This window comes from Dendrobium catenatum, unplaced genomic scaffold, assembly GCF_001605985.2.
Source record: "Dendrobium catenatum unplaced genomic scaffold, ASM160598v2 fragScaff_scaffold_1586, whole genome shotgun sequence".
In the NCBI taxonomy this organism is placed as follows: domain Eukaryota; kingdom Viridiplantae; phylum Streptophyta; class Magnoliopsida; order Asparagales; family Orchidaceae; genus Dendrobium; species Dendrobium catenatum.
Window position 1 is genome coordinate 988,640 of NW_021320048.1, and position 27,873 is coordinate 1,016,512.

General features: G+C 32.5%; 1 protein-coding gene across 1 annotated transcript; it reads left to right on the forward strand.

Annotated features, from left to right (window-relative positions):
• Positions 1 to 9,097: 9,097 nt before the first annotated feature.
• Positions 9,098 to 26,046, forward strand: LOC110112647. Its single transcript, XM_020844940.2, has 5 exons — positions 9,098 to 9,283; positions 19,455 to 19,611; positions 19,691 to 20,154; positions 20,794 to 21,115; positions 24,243 to 26,046. Exons 2-5 carry the CDS (start codon positions 19,504 to 19,506, stop codon positions 25,710 to 25,712), a joined length of 2,364 nt encoding a protein of 787 aa, XP_020700599.1. The 5' UTR covers positions 9,098 to 9,283; positions 19,455 to 19,503; the 3' UTR covers positions 25,713 to 26,046.
• Positions 26,047 to 27,873: the final 1,827 nt, after the last annotated feature.

The following is a 27,873-nucleotide window of genomic DNA, read 5'->3' on the forward strand; positions in this document are numbered from 1 at the left end:
ATGTGTGTGAATTTGTCTTTATTTAGCTTAAAAGTTCAAAAAAAAAAAAAAAAATTGACATCTTACATTGGATTTTGTAACATTTTATACTACTTCAATATATAAAATTTGGAATATGGATATTTGATGCAATCTTCTTCTAAGTAAACTTCTAAGACAATTTTTTGTATAATTAAAATCCCAGTGGAGTTTATGAAATCATACAAATAAGCAAGAACATCAACTATACTCTGATTGTTTTGTGTTTGACAAGTAAGTTCTTAAGATCATAAATAGTTGAGAAACATATCATTCTCTTTAATGCATTTGATATTTGATGGAAGAGTCTTTTTTTTTTCTATTATCCATTTTACCCTAATGATTAGTGTGGACAAATTTAATGATGATGTACCATTGATTTGAAATTTAATATTTCCTTAAAAAAATCCTCATAATTAATGTTAATTATCTTGAAAGATAAACTAATATTGTGTTATTGATTTGAGCAAAAAATTGATTTATTTTCATATTTAAATTCGGCATAGAAAATGTAAAAAAATATTCTGAAGGATAAAATTAACATTCACCTATCATTTTAAATATGAAATTAACCCAGGATAGGCTTTACTCGATGTTCAGAAAATTTTCTCCTCTCTTAGCAAACTAAGATAAGATTTATTTTATACTTGGATCTTGGGTTCTTATTCAGCAAGCTCCTATATTCAATTACATCTCTAAAGGGAAAATTTTCGATTAAAGTTGAGATTAGACTCATTTTGATTTTAACGTATAATAAAGTTGCCTCATATATTTGAAAATATCAATCGTTCTCTTAAAAATATTTTTAATCTTTTTATAGAAAATATATTTAAATACAACATATTATTCTTATCATACAGTTGAGGTGTGCAAAGACTTTGGGCTTATGCTTGCTTCGAATGAGTTACCAGCTAACAACCTAATACACCATAATTGTCTTAGATATAATGCATGATAAGGTTAGCTCTATCCTAGGAGATCAAAGGAATAGATCAAACTCCAAATCAATGACTCGAGATTTGACTTTACGTTTAAGTGATGCTAACGAGAAGACTCGTTAAAACTCTAAATTTTATCTTATTTAAATTACCTAGCTAAATTTTCTAACTACCAAATTTTTTAATAAATTTCGGTAGCATAACGACCCTATACCAACAGGAATTGTAACATCCCCCGTGCGTAATGGGGATCCCGCTACCTTGCCAACGATAGGCATAAAAATCTTAGGCTTTGACGTACATAATAGAAGTAAAATAAGCATGTATGTATGTATGAAAAGGTAAAGGGATTGGTATCTATAGTACCCGAAGCTATATCAACTTAGAACTAGTATAAATGTTTCTATAAAATTCAGAATATGCACATCAAGGAAAATCTAAGAAAATTTGCTACCCCTTAATATGCTACCACCCACATACATGTAATGTATAGAATGATGCAAAGAAAAGAATTGTATAAATAACATAAAATTTTATTCATTTATTGGTTTGAATATATATAACAGACTCAGACTTCGTAGGAAAGTAAGGTGGTCAGGATCCACCATAATAAATATAGGTTTCTAAGCCTAATATATATAGAGAACCAAATACATCTTCTTAAGGTCTTCGAGCTTCAGGTCTTCTATGGAATTTCAAAAGAGGCTATCTTCCATGGGAGAGGGTATTACATTTTGGAGCTCCATTTGTATATATAAGCAAGTGTATATGATTCTTTTACAACTCAGGATATTGTACAACTCGATCAATATATAAACTACAATTTACAAGCACTTGAACATATATACAATAGTTCTTAGGTATATTTGACTTTGAATTTTGCAGGAATGTAAAGACATATAAGAAGCATGAGCATTTAAAATAAAGTGCATAGCAATTATGTAATATCCCAATGCTTCTAATTCAGTCCTTAAAGAGCCTAAGTGCACCATTAGAAACATAAAATACATGAAATCTAGAGCATGAAAATAATATAAACAGACACTTGGTGCTCTCCAAGCAAATCACCCAGCAAACAATTCACACCACAGGCCTAGCCTAAGTTAGAGTTGGTTGTCCTAACAAATCATTTAAGTGTGTGAAATAGGTTGTGTGGTTTTGGTATGTACTGCAGAAGTTTAGTGTTTAAGTTGCTTGAGTTTAAGATGTTTGTTCATTAAGGATAAAAGGGAATTTTAGTTAAAGTTTAACTTTTATGTATTTGAATTTTATTATTTGAGTTGTAAATGTTAGAGTTGATTATTTCAATTTTAAAAAATTTATAGATTAATAATTCCAAGTGCAAGGGCTACTAACCTACAAATCCTATGGTTTATAAATGTAACACAATTCATCCCTTTTATAGGATAGATGATCACATGAAACCTGTGGAGATTTGTTAATGATTTATCAGTATAGAAAAGGGACCCTTAAATTCAATACACATGCCCTCCAAGTGGAGTTAAACATGATGTATAAGGTTGATAATTTATTAGTGTTTGATTAAGGGTTATGAATCCAATATACTATACCTTCCACAAGTAGCACTACAGAAAAATCGTTCATTACCGACGGATTTTTTAGGTGGCTTTTTGGCTGTCTAAATTTTCAGAAGAATTTTCAGTGGCTTTCCGGCGGTTGTATTTTCGTCGAAGTTTTTGGTGGTTGTATTTCCGACTAGCATAGTATATGACACCCTTAATTTTTTATAAAAATTTATTAAAATCTCCTAATGAAATTTATGAATACCTTCTACTAGTGGAGTTATGTATCATAAGGAGATTATGGAGTGATTTAATATGCATTAAAGGCTTTAAATTTAATGCTAAAATACACTCCAAATAGAATCAAACAACAAGCATGAATGCCTAACTAATCAATTCAGATTAATTATCAAATCTATTTGATTAAAATAAAGTTTAATCAAATAAATTATTAAAATAAATTCTTTCTTATATTTAAATTTTTGTTCAATTGTTTTATTTTTATTGAACTAGTTGGAACTTTTTAATTGATTATTGAGTTTTTAATTTAATTTAATTAATTATTACTAAATTATAATTAAAATTTATTCAAAAAATTTATTTAAATTCCAATAATTAATTTCTGAATTTCATTTTATGTATTTTTTAAATTATATTTATTTAATTATATTAAGAAATTAATTATTTAATGAATTATTATTAAATTTTAATCCAAAATTTTTATTTAAATTTAAATTATGGATCTCTAAATTTTACTTTATTTTATATATTTGATTTATCTTTTATTTTTAATGAATTTATTTAATTAATATTTAATTAAGGATAATCAATTATTAATAAAAAATTATCACAATTGAATTTGGATTTTATTTGTATTTGATTGCAGAAGCAAATTAAAGTTGATTGAAATAGATTTTATATTTTTATGAATTTTATTTGATTTATTATGAATTATTGAAGAATCAACTCTTAATTGAGAGTTAATTTTGATTAATTATTGTCTGAAGATCAATTAATATCAAATTAGGGGGGATTTAAATCCTAATGTGTATGGTGTTTCTAAGTTTAAATATTTGAGGTTTCACCCCTATTGGGTGTATGTGTATATTCCTAGAATTTTTTTAAGTTGATTAAACTTGCCTTTAATTTTTATCTGAAGATGCCATTACTGTTTGAATGGGCTTGTAAATCAATATTTCTAACCCTTACATATACATAAACATTTCACAATAATCATTTTTTTACAACAAAATCCACGAGAGGCTTATGCGTTGACAAAAATAAATGGACACAAGTCCTACTAAGGACAAAGCCAAAATGACAATACAAATTAAAAAAAAAAAGAGGAAACAACATCATTGGAAAAGATAAAAGTCAGCCGGGCTCAGTTATTGGCAAGAAGCTTTATATCATCACCCAGATGATGAGCAAGGACCATCTAGAGGAGGAAATGCCCATGAAGTTGAAGAAGTCAAATCATAAACTAACATCCCAAAAGGCCACCAAATTGAGTAAAATAGGCACCACCAAAGGTTGCCAACAAGCCACAACAACTCGATGATGATAAAAGAACCGCCACATCATCACCCAGACCTCAAACCGAGAAGGGAAATTCAAAAAATACCCCAAAACATTCCATCCAAAAAAATTGATAGCAACACCCACATAAATCAACGAAGGAAGAATGTAAAACCCAAACAAAAAATCATTTCTTTTCTTATTTCATTTTTCTATGCTTACCGCTCTTTTTTAAAAAAGTCACGTCAGCAATTTGAAGAATACTTCAATAAAAATTATCTCGTGACTCTAAATATTTCTCATTCATTTCCTCCTCAATAGTAGATGAAATTCCATCGTCAAGCCAGTCACCATTCAACAACTCCTTATCCCTTGATTTACGATCAAGTTGAGCTAATAAAGCCTCACTCGAAATAACGATTATAGGCACATCAACCAGAGGGACATTAACATTCTAAGCCATAAGATCAACACCCTCAGGTAATAAAGGACTTAATCAGGTAGTAGTAATCAAAGCCACCTCACCACTCAACATGAGTTTCAATAGGAATGTACGCATTGATCTCACCCGCAGGTGCATCATCATTGGAAAGCGTAGGTTCATCATCATTGACATCCACATTAGAAGTAGGAGAAATAATATGACTAGATACCAAATTAGCTAAGCAATGATTTGGCTCATTAACCTCATCAACTTTCTCATTAAGACCACAGCCAGGCACAACCGACAAAGCAACAGACGACAGGTTAGCAACTTTATTAACAGGATCAACAGCCCTAGTGCAATTTTCCCACTAACCTCATTCACATTTGGATTAACAAGAATGGCAAGAGGATTTTCCACATTAACATCAACAATGCCAAGGGTATCTTAAGAGGGTTGGGCTACAACATTGACTAGGAGGGATTTAACAAGAGGATTGGGAAGAGGGTGTAAAATATGGCAATTCTCTTTCGAATGGCCAAGAGATCTGCAATGCACGCTATAATCAAGAAATTCTTCCATTAAGACCGACTGTATATATCCAAATTTATCGGAACCCACCCAAATTTTATCTAGAATTTTTTTGGATACATCCAACTCCATAAGGATACGTGCAACAGATGGACGAGAACCAGAATCCATAGCATAATTAGTTTTTAAGGTCCGACCGAACAAATAGCCCAAACCAAAGAATATTTGCAGAGAGAAAAAGTGAGGCTATAAATTAGGAAAAGAAATCCAAATAAGAATGATAGGAGAATCAACCTCAAAAAGTAGGAACGATGAGCAAAAATCCTACAATAATCCAAATTGTTGAAAGCTTGATCAAGACATTCCTTTAGTTGAGGATTGACCGAAGAATCATTATTCAATTTCATATTAATGAAAAATTTTCTAATAGCATCAATGGAAGGCCTTCGACTCGGTATTTTCCGACTAAAGCAAATTCAAAAGGTGCAGTGAGCGCTTGGATTTCCTCCTCCGAAATCCACAACGCCGGCAGCCCATGGTAAGAAGAAAATTTCAAATATGGAAAAGAAGCTGAACTAGGCGATGCACCAGACAAATCATCTTTAAAGAATAAAGAAGAGGAAGACCCATTCAAAAACCCTAGGTCACACAGGTGAATAGACACCATTTAAAAAAAAAACCACATATAACTAAAAAAAAAAAAAGAGAGCTTCCCTGAATAAGAGTCTGGTGACGGAGGCCACCTAAGCAACAACAAATGGAGTCGGGTAGGGAAAAAACCCTAGCATAGCAAACATTGCCCAATTTTTTTTTATATTCCAAACATTTCACAATAATCATGTGCCTTAAATCTAAGAAGATTAGGTATGCCAAATTTGCAAGTATTTAGGTCAAATCATGACTAAAATATTTAGGCATTCAATTACTTAATCATCATGTATGAAATGTATTTGAGAAAGTTATATTGCATCAATGATATAAAAAATTTCTACATAACAAATTTTGAATCTATTTCATTGAATATTTAAAGATTAAATTAAGGAAATTAACAAACATCAAATATTGAAAGTAATCTCCAAATAATCAATAAACTTGCATGCCTATATTTTTCAATAGGAAATCTCTATTTCAAAATTCCATGATGGGTTTGAGTGTTTGACATGGATTTGAAATGTAATTATAATGAATTTCAAAATTAAAAGTCAAATCATGATATATGATTTTGTAAATTCAACTATAATTAAAATAAAACTCTAATAGAGATAAACAAATTATTGTAGGTTAAAAATATGCCTAAAATCAATCCTACCAAGTTTTAGCTCAAATGGATGAATATTTAATAAGTTATTAATGAAAAATGGTAACAAATATAATTGAAATTATTCATTGTATAGTTATTGTATTTATTTAATTTTAATTTCAAATGAAAGTAGGGATTATTCTGAATCCACATCCTTTTAAATCATTAAAAATGGGTTTAAAATAAAATTATTATGAATTTTCAAAGTTTAAGATATTCTTAAACCATTTTAAATAAATTTTTATTAATTAAATCCTCGGCGACTGATCATTAGTCATGCACGACGGTGCAATCATTCCACATGCTTTCCACTTAGCCATGTTAGTGAACTCCCTCAGCCATCAGATCACACGTGATTTGGAGTGAGCTATTGTGATAACGTCAGACAGAGATGCATGCAATCGGGTGTATAACACGATCTGAATGTGGAATAAAATGTCCAAATCAAGGTTGTTGATCGAGAGATCAATTTCTCAGATCTTATATAATTCATGTGTGTGTGCGCGCGCGCGCGCGCGCACATAGGATGAATCCCAAAAAAAGGGAGATACTCGAATAGAAGATCTATCTCGTGTGTGTGTGTGTTGAACCATAGGATGAATCCCAAAAAAAGGGAGATACTCGAATAGAAGATCTATCCCATATGAGTGAATTTAAAACATAACCAAGATATCGATTCTTAGATATTAAGAATTTGAATTTGAATGAGAGATCTATCCCAGATAAAGATAAATACCCAAATTGGGAGATATCTACCAAACAAGTGAATTTAGAACCTGATAGAGAGATCGATCCTTGGACAGGAAGATTTAGACTTTGAATGGGAGATCTATCTAAAACAAAGATGGATACTTGAATGGGAGATCTATCACAGACGAGTGAATTTAGAACCTGACTGAGAGATCAATTCTCGATCAGGAAGATTTACACTTTAAATGAGAGATTTATCCAAAATAGAGACAGATACTCAAATAGGAGATATATCCCATATGAGTGAATTTAGATCCCGACGAAGAGATTGATCCTCGGACATGGAGATTTAGACTTAGAATGTGAGATCTATCCCAAATAAAGAAAGATACTCGAATGGGAGATCTATCTCAGATGAGTGAATTAAAACCAAGACCTCTAGACTCCACTGGGGATAAGTCTCTTGGTTTTTCCATTTGGACCCAAATTGCTTATGTAACATCAACACTGAATGTTTATACTTTAAGATTTATTTCACAGTAAAAATTCTTTTAATACATTAACTATTGTAATACTTTTTAAGATATCATCCATTGATACACAACATAGGATGATCTCATTTACAATCTATCAACTAATAAGAGCATCCTTTTAATACATTAACTTTGACATCTACTTGTTGAATTCCATATTCCATTCTCGTCACTTACGCTCCTATATTATGACAACATCTCCGCCATACTACTTTCAAACAATCCCATATTTCACACATGTACCAAGCATATCGACATAAACTACCACTTCATCAGAGATCACATTAAGTCTAGGAAAATTGTTGTTCATCACATTCATTCTAAAGACCTGACATCCTTACCAAGGCTCTACCATCTCTCCACTTCCAACAACTTTGTACCAAATTTAACTCTCCAGCCTCTGAATCCTTAATTTGCGGGGTGGTGATAAGCTATCTACAAATAAGCTCTCTTCATAAGCATGCTGACAGCTCTCCAACTCTGTTACATTACAACTCTAGGTCTCCACTACTCTTCTATAGCATAGCTCTACTTACCTCCGTTGCACCTACCACATCTATTATTAGCCACATATATCCTGTACAAACTAAAAAGTGTACTATCTGCATCTCATATATATACACCTCTTATGTACATGAGTTTCCTATGATGAAGTAAAACAATATTTCATTCTCTCTATTCCTTAGTTAATCCATGCTTTCAAGTTTCTCCACTATGTTTGGTTCTCTGTTATAGCAATTTCTTCAGCTCTTAACTTATTGAATTAAGGTTGAGCTACAACTTGAACTTGATTAATTAATCAAGCCAAAATTTAAGTCAAGTGTGGCGGATCAGATCCGACTCTACACATTTGTATCCCTAATCATCTTAAAAACCAAAAGTGTCAATATTAAACTATAAAAAATGTAAACAACTAATTCTAACAATTTCAACTTGGCTAAGCAACCTTAAATCAAGTCAACTAATCAGATCAAAATTTCCATCAAATCTCAGATCAATTGACACGTTTATGCTGGAATGACAATGCATTGACTTTACTCAATGTATCCTAATTTATATATACTATTTCCCTTAAAAAAAATAATGCAAAATATGACTCTCACCAGCCTAAGCCACGTGTTAGTGCTCCATTTAACCGAACTGCAAAGTCCACAACTAATAAAGACTAGACTTTGAAAGTTGACTTCAAATTGCTTTGGAATGAGGAAGGGAAATTCAGCAAAAGGAAAAAAAAATTAAGGGTGAGGACCATCAAATTTTTATATAAGGATGTGGAATATAACTTTTCAAATCTTTTCAATAGGTTTATATTTAAAATTTTGAATTTAAATATATTTTGAATATATTTTATATTAAAAATTTTTAAATGAATTGACTCTTATTTATATAATAGTCTCATTTAAATACAAAAAATATTATTAATATTAATTTATGTAATAAAAATTATATTTTATATGCATATATTGAATAGAATTTAGAAATTAATTTTTATATAAATAAATGATATATTTATGTATGAAAATCCCTACTATAAATTTGATGAGACATTCCTTCATTTTATTTTCTGTGTTCCCATGTTTTTGGCAAACTCGTAAATGACTTTTCTCCTGCCAAAGGGGTTTGATACCGCTGTGAAACTGTTAAATGCTAGACGAGGCGTGCTTCGAACGCTAGCAGTCCTATAAGATGGCCGTCTCTTCTCCGGCAGGCGCCGATGACTGGGCCATAAGGTAGAAGAAGGGAGTTTTCGAACGATCTTTACATAGCTGAGGAAGCAAGAAACGGAATCGAAGCTTTGATCGCAGCTGGTAGATCTTTAATCTTGTACAGCTTTCTTTCCTGTTTTTATCTTTCTACTTGTGGTGATTGATGTAGTTTAGGTCTTTGGGGTCTGATGTCCTTGGTTTGTTTTCTTCGTTCTTTGGTTTTTGGCTTGTTCTGTTTCTACTGGCTATGACTGAATTGCTGCGCTGTTTTGTGGTATTGGGTGGTTCAGTGAGTGGTAAAGGAGTGCTTTGTGTTTTAGTGCTAGCTTTTAGCGATATCTTGTACCTTATTGTTGAATATTGGTTGCTTTAGACCCAGTTTCCCTTTGCTTGGGATTTCCTTTTTCACGTACGAAATCTGCTGGGTTTACTGCGAGATGTGCGGATTGGATAAGGCGTTTTAAGCTATTTAGTCTTTGTATTACATCTAGGAGAAATAAATTCCAGGCCTTGCCAAGTCATTGCCTGGAATTTATTTCTCCTTGGAGTATGAATTTGTCTAATTATAGACATCCTTCAAGTTTGATTCGTGTAAGATTGAAACATCATTTCAGAAGTTTGTTGCAGTTTCTGATTGTTGAAACCAGCATTAATCATTACAATGCGGTAGTGACTTTTCTAACATATAAACACAAGAAATTTTTGGGGGACGTTAGGATTGTCTCACACATGTCCACAAGTGCAATGAGAAAAGTTTCCACTATAATTGAATATAGTATATTATAGTTTTCTCTTCCTCAGTCCTCTAACATTTTGGTTGAAGTTTAATAAATGATACAATAGATAAGAAAGAATGAGGCCGTCCATCGATATAAACATATTATATTTTTCTGGTTTGCCTGTTTTTAAGTTTTTTTCATCATCTTTTTCTCTCGAAATTATTTATAATGTCTTTATTAGTATACATTAGGAAGCATTTTAATAATTTAGCATTTCATTAGTTGCATCATATCATTTTACATCATTGAATCGTCATTTGTGTGAAAGTATTTGTTTAAAATTTACTTTTAATGATCACATGTGTAAGTTTAATGGAGATCCTAATTTGAGATATATGGAATTCATATCAAATGATAAGATAATGATCCATCTGATTTTTTAGAGGTTTTCTATTCGAGCTTTTAAGAAATTAACTACCAGAAAGATAGGGCCTTATAAATCATGTAATTTATTCATAGAAATACTTATAAGTTGAAAATTTTAGGTTGTAGTATTATTCAATTAGTTATTACATTTGATTTGCTTTTATATCATGAACCGATCACCAATGTCTTAAATTTTTTTTTTCATTCCATCTATTTTTTGGGAATTCATATCCATCATATCATTTACATAATTCTCAAATTGTCCTAGTAATCTTATTTCTAAGACTCATTATGGATAAAATTAGAATGATGCATAGAAGATTAGTGTAAGGATGCAATGCATAATCTAGAGATAGGTGAATTTTTTTTTTGACCCAAGTTGTTGGAATAAGGCTAATGATGATTGTTGGAGAAAAAATCATATCTATTATTGATGGAAGATTCTAAAAATATCCTATAAAATGGAAAGACACGTTTACAAGTGATAATTCATTGATTTATCTTCTCTACATAGAGTGCAGCAATTATTCCAAGATTTGGTTAAAAAAATATCAATTGACAATTTGTCTAAGCAAAATTTTTTTCAACCCTTTTAGATTGATGTTGAAATCCCTTCTGTGACTACCATAACCTTTCCCTATTTTAGTTTAATTTCCTATATTTTTTGGCTTACTTTTAGTGAATCCTCTATTTGGTTCGGTGCATTCCTTCCACTTAGCTTATGTTGTGAGTTTTCCTCTTGGATGGATCTTTTGCTGAGCTTTTATTTGTTGGTGCTCCAGTCGGTTCCTTTTTGATGTTCTTCTATTTGTACGTGGCTAATATCACATCTTGTAAGTGAGCATTTCTTGATTGCTCCTTATGATTTCACAATAACAGGATTTTCATTCTTATGATTTATGGGATTTGTCTTTCAAATTGGTTTGAAATGGTTACTGGTGTTGACTATAAGTATGGGTTCTATGGCATGTAAAAAAGATGGTTCCAATAATATTTTCTTTTGGTTATTTTGTTTCCTTTTTGTGTTGGGTATTGGTTAAATGCGATTCTTTTTTAATCTAGAATATGAATTTATGCAAAATTATATTGGATGGAATGACCGTAGTTGCTTTTTAACAAAATAAATTTGACTCTGTGGGTTTAAACTTTAAAGTTCATATTGCAAATAAAATAAAAAGCACAACTACACAAACATATTGTCTCTGCAGATAACCTTACATCATTTTCTTGTTATGATCATCCAAAGCAGCAAGAGGTGTGCATGTTTCTAAAATATATATTTTTGTTCTTTCACTGAAAGGATGGTTCTCTAAAATGAGGGATTGTTTGGACAAAATTGTTAAGCTGCCTTCTTTGGGACCTATTGGTTATGAATTCGAATCATAAAAATATCTTTTCAACCATCTAGGGGTAAATGATACCATGCTTGAAACTCTCCGTAGACTTCAAGTTAGCAGGGGCCTCATAAGCTAAGCATTGCCCTTAGTTCTGGAAATTGTATTTTATGATTTGCATGCAAAGGCCACACCTCAAGTAGAAGCCCAGGACCAAGGAATAAGATTTTCATATTTATTAATTATCTTCCCGGTACACACATTTTATTTGAAGTATAAGATTATGCATGATACTTTTGTTTTTGTTTTTTTTTTTTCTATATTTTAGTTTAGTGAGATTGAATATTTTTCTTAGCTTCTCCTCTTTCTTAATTTTACCAATTCTTATGAAGTTGGATAGTCTATACACTACTAAACTATTTTCTTATAAATGACTATGGGCTCCAAGGTGGTCTATTTAGCTTTGTGCATGACCTGGAAGATGTTTATTATTCTTTAAATTGATCCAGCACATTCAATTATTCTATCAATTAGAGTTGAATTTATTATTTAAAGAGCTTAATAGTTCCAAGTAATTCCAACGAAATGAGCATTGATGATTTCTTGCATTCTTTTATTCAAAATAATAGTGCATAATCATTGAAAATTACACTTTTTTTTAATTGAAAATTATACACACGCACATACTTTATTTTTAAGTTTAATCTCTTAATTGTAACCATTTAATTTATAATTTATTTATTTTTTTGTTTTTAATTTTAAATCAGAATTTGACTCTTAATAGTACACAATGGACAAAAAAGGATTCATGTAGCTCACCCCACATAGTGGGATAACGGCTTGATATTGTTGTTGTTAATAAATAACTACTTAAAATTATCTTATATTCATATAAATTTGTAACTCTATATTATGTGAAGGCAATCATAGTCAGTTTATATAGAAAGACTCAATTAAAAACCTATTTAATATTACATATTTATTTTATTTTGATTTATTTAATCAAATTTCAGTAATTTTTTTATTTTAAAGATCTATTATTTTCTAAAATTTCAAATTGACGCCATGATTTAATCAATTGTAATGCATATTAACTTCGATACACAAATTAAATATAAAGGCAACAACTTCAACAATATTTATATGTACTTAAACAATCATCAATTGACTGTATTAATACATATTCTTTATAGTTATCACATATATACTATTATTAAAATGGTATTTTACATTCCGCCTAAAGTAAATAATTGTCATTCATCCATTGTTGATTTATACTATACTAACATGGCTTGGTATAACCCCAAAATAATATCCTAAACATCATGATCATTCATTCATTTTTTGATCTATTTTTTATTAATAGGTGGTTGATATCTCACTAAAATAAAATCATCTAAAAAAAAATCACGGTCATATTAATATTCTTATTAATCTATTACTGGTTTGTACTATTATTAATACATATTTGATCTTACGGCTATTCTACTAGTTTTCCAGCTTTTTCAGTGAAGATAGATAGCTTTTTTTATTGTTTCGAGTTTTCTCATGTATATGTAAATTGACGAACTCAACCCAGTTTGTCCTCTTCAATTGCTATAATTTAGGACTACGAGAGCAGTATTTTTTTTTTCTAACTTTTTATTACAAAAACAACAACAACATAAAGCCTTTATCCCACTATGTGGGGTCGGCTACATGAATCCTTTTTCTCCATTGTGTCTTTTTAAGAGTCAAATTCTCATTTAAATCTAAAAAAGAAAGGTCATTTCTAATTTTTTTTCCAAGTCTTTTTAGGTCTACCTCTACCTTTCTTAACATAAGCCAAATCTAATACATCTACTTTCCTAACCGGGTCATTGGAAGGCCGCCATTTTATGTGACCAAACCATCTAAGGTGGCTCTCTCTAATCTTATCCTCCACTGGAGCTACTCCAATCTTTTCACTTATATGCTCATTTCATATCCTATCTATCGAACTTTTAAATTGCTAAAAATATTTATAGAATGCAAATCAATTATTGCTAAAAATATTTTTAATGAAATATTAATGATGAAACCTAAATGAATAAGAGGCTATAGCCATACATAAAAATAAGTGGAAGTATGGATTTGCTTGGCCTCACAAAAGGAAAAATTATTGATGTAGAATGGGAAGGGGGGGTCATATGAATTTGAAATTTCAAGTTAAGTGGGAAAGAGAGAGTAAGGGGCTATCAAAATTAAATCTAATCTAAAATTAAATTTGACTTAATTTTAGGAACTTTCTTAATTTAGCTTGGTTAATTTAGGAAAGTATTTTAAATTCAAATTTGAAATTCAAATTGAATTAAAATCTTTCCCAAATTATTTAGGCTAATTTAGGCATGTAATAATGATGATTGAAATCATCATCAAGAGGGCCAAGGAGGTGGGAGGGTGTCCACATTTGATGAATGTGTCCAAGTTCAATGAATCATGAAAATTGGTATTAATTTCAATTAAATTCATATTGGGAGAGATTTGGGGGGTTTCCAATAAGCGATTTACTAATTAGGAAAATTAATTTAAATCAAATCCAACTAGAAATTTAATTAGATCCAACTTAAGTAACTTTCCTAAAATAAGAATCCTTAATTATGAAACAAATTCAAATTCAAATTTATTTGAATTTTGAATTTGAATTCATTGTCAAATTAAGAGCTAAAATAGGAAGAGTTTTGAATGCAAGAAAAAATTGGTTTAAGCCAAAGGAGGAGGGAGGAGGTGGGGTGAGGTGGTCAGCCGACTATGGAGGTGGCAGGGTTGATGTTTGATCCAAAAGAAAAGTTAACCAAAATCAAACGAAATAAAACAAAAACAGATGGTGAATGGTGTAGACTAGATATGAGAGGACGGAGAACAAAGAAAAAAAAAATGATACAAACCACGAGCCCGGACCCTTCCTGCGGCTAGTGGGTACTACGTTGCCCTCCCCGAGGGACTTCAATCCATGAGCCCGGATCCATCGTGCGGCTGGTGGAAATAAGGTTGTCCTCCCATAGGACTTTTCCTCTCAAGAACTCACACAGAGATCAAGACAAATGCTCTAATTCTTTTTTTATTAATAATCCATCATTGATCTCATACAAGAGCAAGAGCCTCTATATATAGGCCTTAAAAGAAATGAAAAGACAACTTTGCCCCTTGGGCTTACATAAGACGACCCTTAAATAAGGTAAAAATGTAAAATGCATAATTAAAAAATAAATATTACAAATAAAATTTAAGATAACATAGGACGATCACGGCCGTTGATCTTCAACTCCTCGGATAGGCATGAACGGTTGGATGTCCGCACCAATTATGCTTCAAATATTACCATCCAAAGACAAAGAGATATCTATGCTCAAAGAGCAAGCATGACTTCACCAAACAATTCTCAAGACGGTGGTAACTTCAAAATTAATCTTAATGTATTAAAAAAACTTAATTAAAATAGCAATTGGCCTAATTTATTCATAAAAATATAATATTTCCATCAGATTCAAGTACTAGAGTTAATAATGAAAAAATAGTAGAATGCAACCCTATGTGCTCAAAATTATCTATCATAAAGGGCATCATAATTATGCTCACTGCAATTGAACAACTTTGCAATATGAGCTGCCAATATTTAGTTGTTATAATGGTGATATTAAGTTAATAGGAACTAGTACTAATGGTAAGGTTTATCACTTATCCACTTAATTATCATATAAATTAATATATTTAGAAATAAAGTCATAGCATGCAATAGTATGTTCTCAAATATTTAAAATTTTTTGGATTAAGTGTTGATCTTGGAGCCTAATAAAAAAAATTGTAAATTTAAGCTTGGGAAGCTAAATTTGCAAATTAAAAAATTGAGTAGGGGATAAGTTGCAAAGTTGCAATTTTATAAGTAGGGGTGGGTGGACAAATTAGGATAGGAAAGAGATTTGCGTGGAGGGAATCTAGAAGATTAATTAGCATTGTCTCCCTAATTTTCTTCAACTATTTCTATATGGCCGACCACCCTTTTTAAGGAGAGCTTCAAGGGAATATTCTCATTATTTATTCTATGATTATTTATATTTGAATAAATGTAGAAAATCTAGAATATGGATTTCTAAATTTATTTAATTAGTGGATTTTGAATAGAACTGACTCCAATATTTCTATAAATAGGAGGCTTTTAGGATTTGAAATCAAATTTGAAGCAATTTAATGACTTTCCTCATCAATTTCTTTCTCCCTCCAATATTCGACTAAGGCTGTCTAGGTCCCCATTCTTTTTTTTTTTTTCATTGGCACACACCCAAGGGATGCGAAGCCCTAGGAAATGGGTTCCTTAGTGTATGGATGCTCCTCTCTCTTGGATTAGGAAATGCTCATATTGTTTCATGAAATACTTATTCTCTTGTTTTAGTAGTTTTTTTTTACTAGTTCCCCAGTCTTCCATATATCCCGATTTCAAATAAGTTGTTATCACAGTATAGCTTCAATTTGTTGGAAGGTTTGTATAAGATAAAGGAAAAATCTTTAGGAAAAATAATCTAGGTAGTTCTAAGAGGACAAAAACCAATCAATTGGGAGAAGATAAAATTAAAATCAGTTTGAATGAATTCAGAGAGTGCTTCTCCATTTTTTTCCTAGATTATAAGTCAAAATATATAGCCGGCCAGAAGAATATCATGATGGTTGCTCTTGACAGCTCGTCACTGAGTTGGCACCACAACCCAACATGAAGAAACTAAGAGTCAATCCGTAAAGAGAGATGATGAAGTTGAGAATTAACTAAGAAACACTTCTTCCTGATATCTGTTCACTAACTAGTTCACAGTTTATGCATGCATCCAAAAATTAAAAAGGTACCTTAGGTGTTGAATTTGAGACCTTCCATCACGAACCAACATCAAATCGATCCCCATAAAACAAGATATTAAATATAAAAAACATTATTATACAAAAAATTCCCAAAATTTGCTGGTCCCTTCATGCACAGAGTAGCCACACTCTACACCAAGCTAGCTATGGGGCCCCAAATTCAAGCTCAACTCAAGCTCACAAAGAAGCCAACATTGTATTATTACTTCTAAAGCAAACAAGGGTCAAAATTCTAGCACTAGTGAGGATGTTGCACATACCCTTGAAATCGGGTAGTTGTCCTGATTGTGACAAAACTGCTATATTATGGTCACATTCAAATCCCAATATAGTTTCCAATGGCTATGAATTGATCTTCTAGTATGTTTGATGTATTTGGTAGGGTACAAAGCTACCATGGTTGGCCACTTTGACAAGCTTCCACCATTTGTCTATTTCTTTTTTTGTACAAAACAACTCATGTTATTAATAAGGATTCTTCGATCATGATGGGTCAACTATCCCTCCTACTAAATAGATCAGAGCTTAAAGGAAACCCGAAATGATGGAACCATGAGGTATTAATCAAGTTTGCTTCCCTCTTCCACATCCAATATCCCCTAAGTTTTATAGAAACAGCATATATCAAAATTTTTAAGCAAGGTGAATTGCATGGGAAGTAAATACAATGCAAAATCTAATCAGAGTTTCACTACTAAATTAAATATTTTCTCCCATGAACTTGAGTGCTATTTAACTATATCAACTTGTATTTATGAAAAAAATTTGAATTAGAATAAGTCCTCATTTGTGAGATAAATCATTAAGTAGTACTTTATTAACTTGTTATTCTACTTCTTGAATATAATTCTTCCTTAATTCCTATAATGTGAGTGTTGCTTTTTAGAGTTCACAGTGTCCTGATTATTCCATGACCCATGGACGATTATTTATGAGGATGATCCTTAAAGATAAGATAATATTACAATTAATCATTCAACATAATATCAAATATATCCTAAGATGGCCATATCACATTATTGTCCTTAACAATTGAAATTAAGACAATCAAAGACATGACATAATTAATACATAAACATATATGATCACATGAAATTAATAATAACATGATAGTGAATCTAAAGTTGTTAAGACATGATCTGTAACACAATTCATGATGATGGTCCACCATCAAGTATCCTCTCTACTTTGTATCCAGTAGTTTCACAGAATTTCTTCAACTACTTTATGTCATACTTTCCTCTATATTTGACTTTATATACTGATGATTATTTTTCAAAATATAAACTCATAATACTCTAGTCTAGTCATTGATGAAAGAGATATAATATAAATGAACTATCTAAAAAAGATGGCCTCTAGGATCCATTTGAGCTCTCTATAATTTCTAAAAGTGATTGTAGAGATGTTGTGAGGGAAATAATTTTTTTGAAAATTATTATGAGCATTATAAATTTTTTTTTCTCATAAAAAGTTAGATAATGGCTTTTTAATTGCTATCAAATTACATCAAATTTAGTTGTAAGAAGTTATTTTTCATCGGGAGAATTTTTGAAATTTAGCAAAAATTATAGATAAATAAAATTGTGATAATTTTTTTTCTAAAGAATAATCTGAAAAAGTTATATCAATTGGCACCCAAATGCTTGCGTGCATAAACTTTTACTTTTTAGTTTTGGGCTCCCTTTCAGCATTTAAAAAATTGATATTCTCTTACTGTTCAAGCATACATGTCTTATAAAAATGAAAATAAAGAATAAAAAATTTAAATGGTACGTGTGAATGCAAAGCACTCATCTCTTTCTCATTCATACCTTTTTGCAAGATTTTCTTGCCTGTGTATGACCGCATAGAAAAAAAATTATTTTAATTGACAATAATACTACAACAACAACAATAAGTTTGTATCCTACTATGTGGGATTGGCTACATGAATCCTTTTTCTCCATTTTGTCTCATTAAAAGTCAAATTTTCATTTAAATCTATTAAAAAAATCATTTTTAATTCTTTCTAACCAAGTAATCTCTATCATTCTTAACATAGGCCCATAATTGAGAATAATAGTATAACACATCACAATTTTCTATTGCACAGTTCTCTAGATTTAAAAGAAGGTTAATAAGTGACCTTATTACATTATAAGAGAATTTTTAGAGCATTGACATAAAAGAAATCAAGATTCATAACCCACTTTACAACATTCTAAAGTTTATAGTACTCTCACATTTGCCAGTGGCACTATTGAGTTTGTCTTTGGCACAGTTTACAATAATGCACTGTTGTGCAACCATCGCACTTCTCGAAAACATGAAATTCTCCTGCTGCTTCTACATACACCCCAGCACTGTTGGGATAGTTCGCTGACCTGCTTCGTCAAACTCCCACAGGAACACTGTGCTGAGGTTAACCATAATTCAAATATGAAAGTAGGCAAGACCATACAAGGGGCCGCCGGAAATGACCCATAGCCCAAAAATCATTATTTAAACATAACATGGCAACTGGCTAAGGAATGCTTATGGAACATACCAGCCAAGAAGGCTTCGAAATAATTCTCATTTGGAAAGCTATAAACATGTATTTGCATTTGGATACAAGAAAAATACAAGAATGTTCATGATGATTACGAGAAACTTCATAATAATTTCTAATTGGACCATGCCAATTGGCTGAATACAAGAATTTTGCGTGTTTGTCCAGCTGACGTTCTATTACATATACAAACCTAAAAGAAATATAGGAAATATTATATGGTAACTGGACTGTGATGATGAACAACTTTAAAGTGGTCATATATATATATTTACTAGTTGGAATTGTAACGGTTGTATGTGTGGTTTGCAATATTGTTTGATTATGGCTGCCTGGGTATTGGCTGCTTTGCTTTTATGATATATCTGGACCGATCCTGCTTGTTTATCATGCAGAGGATTTAACATCAGCACATTCTGAAGGAAAAAAACAAAAACTCTTCTTATGGATGAGAAAACAGCTATGAATGTGGAGTTTCTCCGAGCAAGATTGCTTTCTGAAAGAATTGTTTCTAAAACTGCAAGACAGAGAGCTGAGATGCTGTCTCAAAGGGTATACTATATATTTTTTATTTAATGAATCGACTTGTTTTTTTAAATTATTCATTCATCTTTTTATTTCTTGTTGATAGGTTATTGAGTTAGAAGAACAGCTCAGGATAGTGAATATCCAGAGAAAGAAAGCTGAGAAGGCAGCTGAAGAAGTTCTGTCCATACTTGAAACTCAAGGAATCACATGCATCGCAAGGTTAACTGATCCAAGCACTGACCAAGAGAACAATCAGCTTACTGACCAAAAGGGAAATCAGTGTACAATAAGTGATGATGTCAAAGAGGATAAATTTCTCACATCCTCCGGAATGGATGGAAGTGAGGTTGATGATGGCTTATCATGTTCAGCTATTGATGGCTCTCCATCTGATTACAATTGCTTATCTTGGAAAAGCCATGGTAGCAGCCTAGACTCTCACTCTCAGGAGAAGCTAAAAACAAAGCAGAATAGACATAAACATAGGAGTAGCTTCATCGTTACTGTGAAATCCTCCCAGCGACGCCCTGGAAAGTCATGTCGTAAGATAAAGAGGTCTGATATAGGGTAAGCTCTAGGCATCTCTTTTCTTCATGAATTCTCTTTTTATTTGAACATATACCATATGCTATTATTCTCTATAGCTTTCTTGGTGTTTTTTTTCTTCATGAATGCGTACTTACAGATTACTAGCCTCATGATATCATTTTAAAACTTTGTCCCTTTGATACAAAGTTATTTGTGATTTAAATTGCTTACATGGTTTTAAATAATATTTGATTCTGTCTTAAAAGTTTGTTTCTAACCCAAAGAGTAAGTTGTTAATTTCTATTTTAACAAAGATACATATGTGGACAATTTAAAGATCCGTACTTAAAATGCTTTGGCTGAGATTTATTTTCTTAAAAGTTTGGGCTGAGTTTTGATGTTTCCTCACGTCGATTGTGTCAGCTTCATTTTGGCATTTAACTTAGTTTCAAAGAAAATTGGCCAAAATGCTAAATAAACCAAAACCAAACCTTTCATTTGATTTCAAGTACGTCTTGTAAATGGATGCAAAGCTACATTTTACTCTGGGCCAAAATTGAAAGTCATTTTATAGATAATGCCAGGTTTGGCGGACAGGTGGATGGCTCAAAAGTGGCAATTTTTGAAAATAAAATAAACATATTTATTAGTAGCAATTTACGTTTTTCTCTGTTCCAGATCAGCTTCAGACAATGAATTACAGAAAGCTACCCTTCTTGATGATCATGGAGATGGACTTGTTGCGCATTCTGGTGGTTTTGATGAAAAACGTGAATGCCCTTTGGAAGCTTCTAAAAGCAAGATGGACAAATTTTCTGTTGATTCTTCTTTATCATTTTATCCTGATGGTCGAAATAGAGAAACCAAAGTTGGTGGTGGAAAAGATGATATGGATAGAGCCCTGGAGCAGCAGGCTCAGCTTATCATTCAGTTCCAAGCTATGGAGAATGCTCAGAAGGAATGGGAAGAGAAATTTAATGAGACTAAGATGAAAATGCTGGTATGAATCTTCCGCATTAAATGGGAAGATGATGAGTTTTTAATGCTATATTCATTTTCTGCATCTGTTTCATGAAGACAAATTACTTTGTATGCCAGAACCTCAGGTATTTCTGACATTTATACATAATCAAGTTCTTTTTTTGGAAATATTGATCAATACTTGGGGCATGTTTGTTATAATGGGAAACTAGCTGAACATATAACCATATAGCTCATTCGAGTACCTTTTTTGCCCTTCTATCTTTGGGAGTACTGGAAATCTTTCCAGTAACTTTCTCCCATATTTTTAAGTGCTTGCCGAGCAAATAGAACTTATTGAGGTCAAAGGTGAATATTTCCATTTCTTTCCTAACTTAATTCATCTTTCCTTTTTTATTTCTTGGGGTTCTGGGGTAAGCTTGCATTTCTTTTGAATGCGGAGGTCTGATTGCTAACTGAAATCATATATATATTGTTTTTTTGACACTGAGACTTTCCTTTAGCCCTTTATCCCCATTAGTTGATATCGTGATATTTTGAATATCAGTAGAAATGATTTTTACCCTGCATTCAATTATAGCTGAAATTGTCTAATCTAGAGCCATTTGGTCATTAGACCTAGTTCAAATAATGCACTTTATGAATATATGCCAATGGAAATAAATCTGGATGATTTATGACTAGATATACTATTTGCACGGCACCTCATCGATCTATGTGAATGCCACCTCATCAATCTGTATGCATCAATTTATTGTAATTAATTGTATAATAAATTTCAACTCTTGATTTTGTATATTTCTTATGTTGTAATTCTCCTAGGTTTGTATAAATAGTTAAATAATGGAATAAAGCTCATGCAATTCAACCATCAAATATTTGTTTCTAATCATTTGACATGATATTAAGGTCCTAATATTGTGTTTGGTTGCTCTTTGTTCACTCAGTGAACTCTTGGATCTCTAGTGAATCCATTGACTTTGTTCACTCAGTGATCCTGTCATTCAACTTGTGCCCAAATCCCTCGAGGATTCGCTCTGTGTCTAAATCTCGATTGGCATCCTTGCTCTCGAGCTTTGTAGAACTTGCATAGGACCTTTGTCTTGACCTTGCCGCACGAGATAGCTTTCCATGAGATGACCTCATGAGGGGCCTTCTTTCATATCTCATCTTTGTTTGGTCCTTCGATTTGTCTTGCATGAGATCAATGCTCATTCTAGATTGCACGATACAACTGTCTTCACAAGATATGACTAACTCATGATTTGATCACTTGAGCCTCACAACGTCCAGATCTTGAATCAGCCATGCCTTCATGTCGTCTTCTCATGACACGGCTGTAGTTGCTATTTTTGTCTCTGTAGACTGATTTTGGTTTGATACACACTGATCTTATCATGAATAATGCCTCAGGTTTGCTCTGGACTAGGTTGGGTTGTTTTGTGGCTTCCGTGAAGGTTCTCTTGTTCTTTGGATAAAATCAGTTCTGATTATTGAGAGATTTCAATCGTAAACAACTTCTCCACTCTAAGTTCATTATATAAACTATGACGAATACATCAACCAATAATTTGGATGTTTTCGGTATAAATATCGTAGATCAAATTTACTTCACTTGGAATTTCAATTTTGATTGTTTGTTATGGGAAAAGAATTTTGGGGGCACATTGATAAAAATGACGCCACTTTGCCTGAACAAACAAAACTTGCTCTTGCAAAATAAAGGCGCAAGGTTTACGACATGAATTTTATGATATGTTAATCAGGTGATTTTTCTCAATCTGAGGTCATATAATTGCTAAAGATATGTGGGAATATTTTCAAAAAGTTTACAATTATGATAATGCAGCCAAATATTTTTAATTTGAATATGATATTACGAAGTATACTCAAGGAGACCTCTCAATTTAGAATTATTTTTTAAGGCTTTAAAATTATGGATAGAATTAGCTGATATAATTTATGCAAAAATATCCTCTGAATCTCTTTTAGCTGTTCAAGAGGTTCATGAATTGAACAAAAGAGATTGAGGTGGTTCATTCTAATTTTATGAATCTTCTCCTTTGGAGATGCTTTTTAGGGAATTACTTTGTGAGGAACGACTCACAACATAAACAATATTTTAACATCAAACACGAGAGTGCTATCACACATGTAGCTCAAAGGAGGAATACAGGAAAAGACATGTGTGGGCTCCAAACATTTGGCCCTGTCCTCCGCCCGCTTGATTTTTCTTCGGGGGATGTTTAACGGCATTAAGTTCCAGGGTAAATTTTGGGAAGATGGGTTTCTAGATAAGACACTACCTAGAGATTTCGCCCTCATTTTGCGAGGATTTATGATCTGGGTTCTGCTTTCCTATAGGCGCAAGCCCCTATGGTTAATTACCCCTCTTGATCACGAGAGAGAACTTTCGATTAAAGCTAGTCGTCAATCAGATACGTAGAGATATATAGTATATGGCATAAAGTAGCAGCATGGGCTTAGGAATTTTGGAATTTGAAGGGTTACAAGATTTGATATTTAAAATAGAAGTTTTACTATCTCATACTTAAAGCGGATGGCGGGGTTATGGATGATGGACCCGAACCAGATCCCACGGTTCCATCATCTCAGGCCATCGTGGTCCTTGGTCTACTTAGTCAGAGGAGGTAGTTGACCAACCTGATAGAAGGATCCTTGTCGGCAACCATGGGTTGCTTCGTCCAAGGATACTTTGTAGATCTGAAGTGAATGTTTGTCTAAGGGAAAAAATTTGAATCCACCTTAGTTAACAGAGGGCTTTATACCCTAATGATTATATCATATTGATTCATATCTCAAGGATTTGATGAAACTAAGGAATGTATTGGCTCTGGCCATAAATGCTATTTCGTGGTGCCATTTGACGGCGAAACCATTCAGTTCAGAAGGCCCCGGGTCATAATCGTTTATCCTGCGGTGCCATTTGATGGCAAAATCTCTGGGTAGTGTCTTGACCCGAAAGGCATTTTGAATAATCCGTTCTTCATATTATAGCATGATGATTTGCAGTTAAATTTTGATTCGTTTCTTTCTTCCGCTGTAGCTTTGTAGTATGCTAAAATTTAGCAAAATTGTTATTATCCTCTGTAAATTTCTTTGTTTTGTTTGGTTGTGAACCTCAGGACAATCCTGAACCAGCTAACCAGGTTAATGTCCTTGAAAATAGCAACTGCTCTGCAGACAACTCCAAGCTTGTTGCTTGGATTCCACAACATGAAGAGGAAGAAAAAATAAGTGTTAAAGATATTTCTTTCACTGAGGATAAAAATGCTGCAAGATGCAGAAATTGTGAAATGAACGAAGAAAAAGTAGCGAATGATAAGTTCTCCTCTGGCATATTATCAACATCGATCTCAACCCCCAGCAATAATGGTTCTAATGGCTGCATAAATGGCTTGTTGAACCCGATTCATGAATCTACTACAATCAATGTGATTGAAACTGTTTCTAAATCTTTCACATTTCCATCACAGGACGGCTCTGATTTGACAAGCAAGTTGAGTCTTGGATCAAAATTTGAGAAATCTAATACTGGTTCAGCCACAAATTTAAAAGTGCATTCACATGATCAGGCTGTTCATCAGAGTTCATCGAAGAAGCTCTACGCCCCAGATAATAAAAAAATCCTCTGCAGATTGGAAATACCAGAAAGCCTAATAGAAGAGCAATATAATACAATAACGCTTGACGAAGCTAACCATGCTACTCAGATATTCACAATTCCATCACAGGAAAGTCCTGGTTTGGTTGCTAGCAGGCAGGATCTCAAAGGATCAATTTATGAGAAGCCCAATACTGTAATTCACAGGAAGTCAAAGGTGAATTTTCCAGAGCAGGCGATATTTCATTCTTCATTAACAGAGAAACTTAAACCTTTTACAGGTGAAAAATTATCTAATAAAGAGTTGCCAGAAGTTGAAGAATTTCCTAAGCGGATATCTCGGCCGACCAGCAGCAGCTTGGGAGGTGTGCTGCAGTCGCTTCATCGAGCAAGGATGTCATTAAGGCAGGAACTAGTTAGAAGGTCTGATCCTGCTCAAAGCACCTTGACTGTTCCTTCACCTACAAATTCTCCAATAAAACCTGATGTTCCAATTGATTCTTCAGTATTGTTTAGGCTACCCTCTGATTCCTTCCCTCAATCTGTCTCTGGATCAAACATTTATGGTTCTGGATTAAGGGCAACCACTACTCGGTCCGACCTCGGGTTCACAAACTCTGCTGTTTTGGCTGGCAAGGAGTATCTGAATCGATCTGCCGGAGCTTCGTACCTTCAACCTGGATCTAATGTTTCTTTTAGCAAAGATTTTGGCGTTCAATACCCCTTTAGTCCATATATGGATGCGTATTTGAACAACTACCCTACTACTAGATTTGTTGAATCTGAGACTGTCAAGGAGTATTTTGATAGACACTCAAATTCAAGTATCTCATCAGCATCTGCCACTGACCGTCCTCTTTATTACCCAGATTTGTCTTCAAAGAAACTTTCTCTGCGTAATGAAATCTCAAAGACTTCCTCAGATTTCAGAAGTAGAAAGCCTTACACCGATAGATTCAATTACGGCAGAACATCACCTTCTCCAATTTGATAAGTTGGATGTCACTGTGATGTTTGTTTATGTTATCTCTGTAAGTTATTATATTTCTTCTTTTATAGAGTTATAATTCATCTGTGCTCATTTTGTTTTCTCTTCCTTGTCTGCAACATATAGAACAACACTGGATTTTTTAAAATTTCAGTCCTCTACTGTTATAAATTTGAGTAGATATGTTAAACTATTGCTTTTGTTCAGTTTAGGGTTTAGCTTACAATATTGTTGTAAGCCGCTGTAATGGCTAAATTCTGGTAATCAGATGTGTTTAAACTTATAAAGAATGTGAAAATATTTCATATATTGATTCAAGTTGTTATTGTTCATATTTACGTGCAATTTGTATTGTTCATTTTTTACCTACAAATATGCTTTAGTGATGGATGTTTAACAACATATATGGCTCGAGTTTGCCTATGGTGGAGCAATATAAAGTTGGGTGTTGGAAGAAATGAAATGGTTCCATTTTATAGGCATGAGAGGAAACTTATGCACATGAGAAGTTATATGGTAGTCATTGCAGTATTTTTTTTTTTTTTTTAACGATTCTATAGCTTAAATGGGATATAAAGGTCAACATTGATGAGCCATGATAAACTTCTAAGTTTAATAAGGCTCCTAATTTTTCTATGGCACATGCAAAAAATGATAATTGACGTGTCACAAAAAACCTCCTTGATCAAGCACATATCTCAAGGCATGTTCAAAATGAAAGTTTTCAAAATTAAATTAAGGATCATCTGAACTTCGATTTCAGCAAATTTCTAATCAAACTGAATGTTTCGACAAGAGGAACTCAATGACACCAAATCAGTCCAATTCAAGCTCATTTGGGCCTGAATCAGTCAAAATTATTTGCCTGACGCTTATTTAGAAGCTTCAAGACAATAGTTAGATAATTAAATTATCTTTAAAAATGACATGCTTATATTTGAATCGAGAAGCTAGACATGATGAATCCAACATGCCCAAAATCACATAATTCTGACATCATTAAGATGCTTAAATATTTAATAAATATTATATGACCGAGGGAATCAATGTGGGTTGTTTGATATAACACTTCGAATTTATTCTGGATCTTCTCCATATTTATGGGGCATGCCACTACAAAAAATTTATGAATAGGCCCCCATACTTTGCATGAGGGGAGGTTGGGACCTAGGGCTAGAGATTTAAGATAGCTATGAGACTTGAAAATTCCTGGAGCTACACCCAAGTACCACCACCTGCGAACCCTTGCCACGTGGCCATTATCTTTAAAATTTCACTTACCAACACTCGTCGGACATCCACCCAACCGCTCCCGCTATAGAACCTCAGCCCTTCTATTATTAATGGAACTCTACCAGACCATCACCATCAGACATCCATTTGGCAGCCGCTGCTGGACCCCTACCCAACCATTACTGTCAAACCCCTTATTATTGACACTAGTTCTCCGCCAGACCTATGTATCCTGACTACATTACCCCCATACCTTTATCGCCTAATTACTATAGCCCCACAAACCTTCGTCGCTTGACTACAATCCTATTTGTTGCAATTCTGGAGCCCGAACCTATATTTTGATGATTACAAATATTATTGAAGTTTATTTGGCTTCTTGTACTTTTTGTTATTTCATATATATATTTCTGTGTGTATTAACATTTTAGATACATTATACACCAAGCACTGCCAATGGATTAGGGCTTAAGATTGGGCAGTAAAGGATTGATTTTTTATAAGAGTATGTATTTTTATCTTTTCTTGAGTCAATGTATTATAAGTGATGTATGATAGCTTAGTAATCGTGCATACACACGATGGAGTAAAAATAAAAGTATTTTATTTTTTATAAATCATATTGTATTATTTCGATCGTACTATATGATCTGTTAAAATAAAAATTAATTAAAATATTTTATCTAAATTCAAAAAATATTATTTTAAAATATAACTAATCATACAATATGAACACCACTCCGTACTAGAAGATCAGCTATAATCAGAAACCTCACCGTTGAATCTTTATTTACCTAAAATAGGCAAATTTGAATTTTAAAATTTAAACTATTCATATTGTATGAATCATTTCCTACTGTATGATATTTTAAATAATTACCTAATTAGGTTAGTTAATTGACAATCAAATTGGATCTGATTGATTACAGAT

Coding starts and splice junctions, on each gene's coding strand:
- LOC110112647 (XM_020844940.2), top strand. CDS start 19,504: ATGGATGAGAAAACAGCTATGAATGTGGAGTTTCTCCGAGCAAGATTG. Junction 20,155..20,793: donor ATAAAGAGGTCTGATATAGG/GTAAGCTCTAGG, acceptor TCTCTGTTCCAG/ATCAGCTTCAGACAATGAAT. Junction 21,116..24,242: donor AGACTAAGATGAAAATGCTG/GTATGAATCTTC, acceptor TGTGAACCTCAG/GACAATCCTGAACCAGCTAA.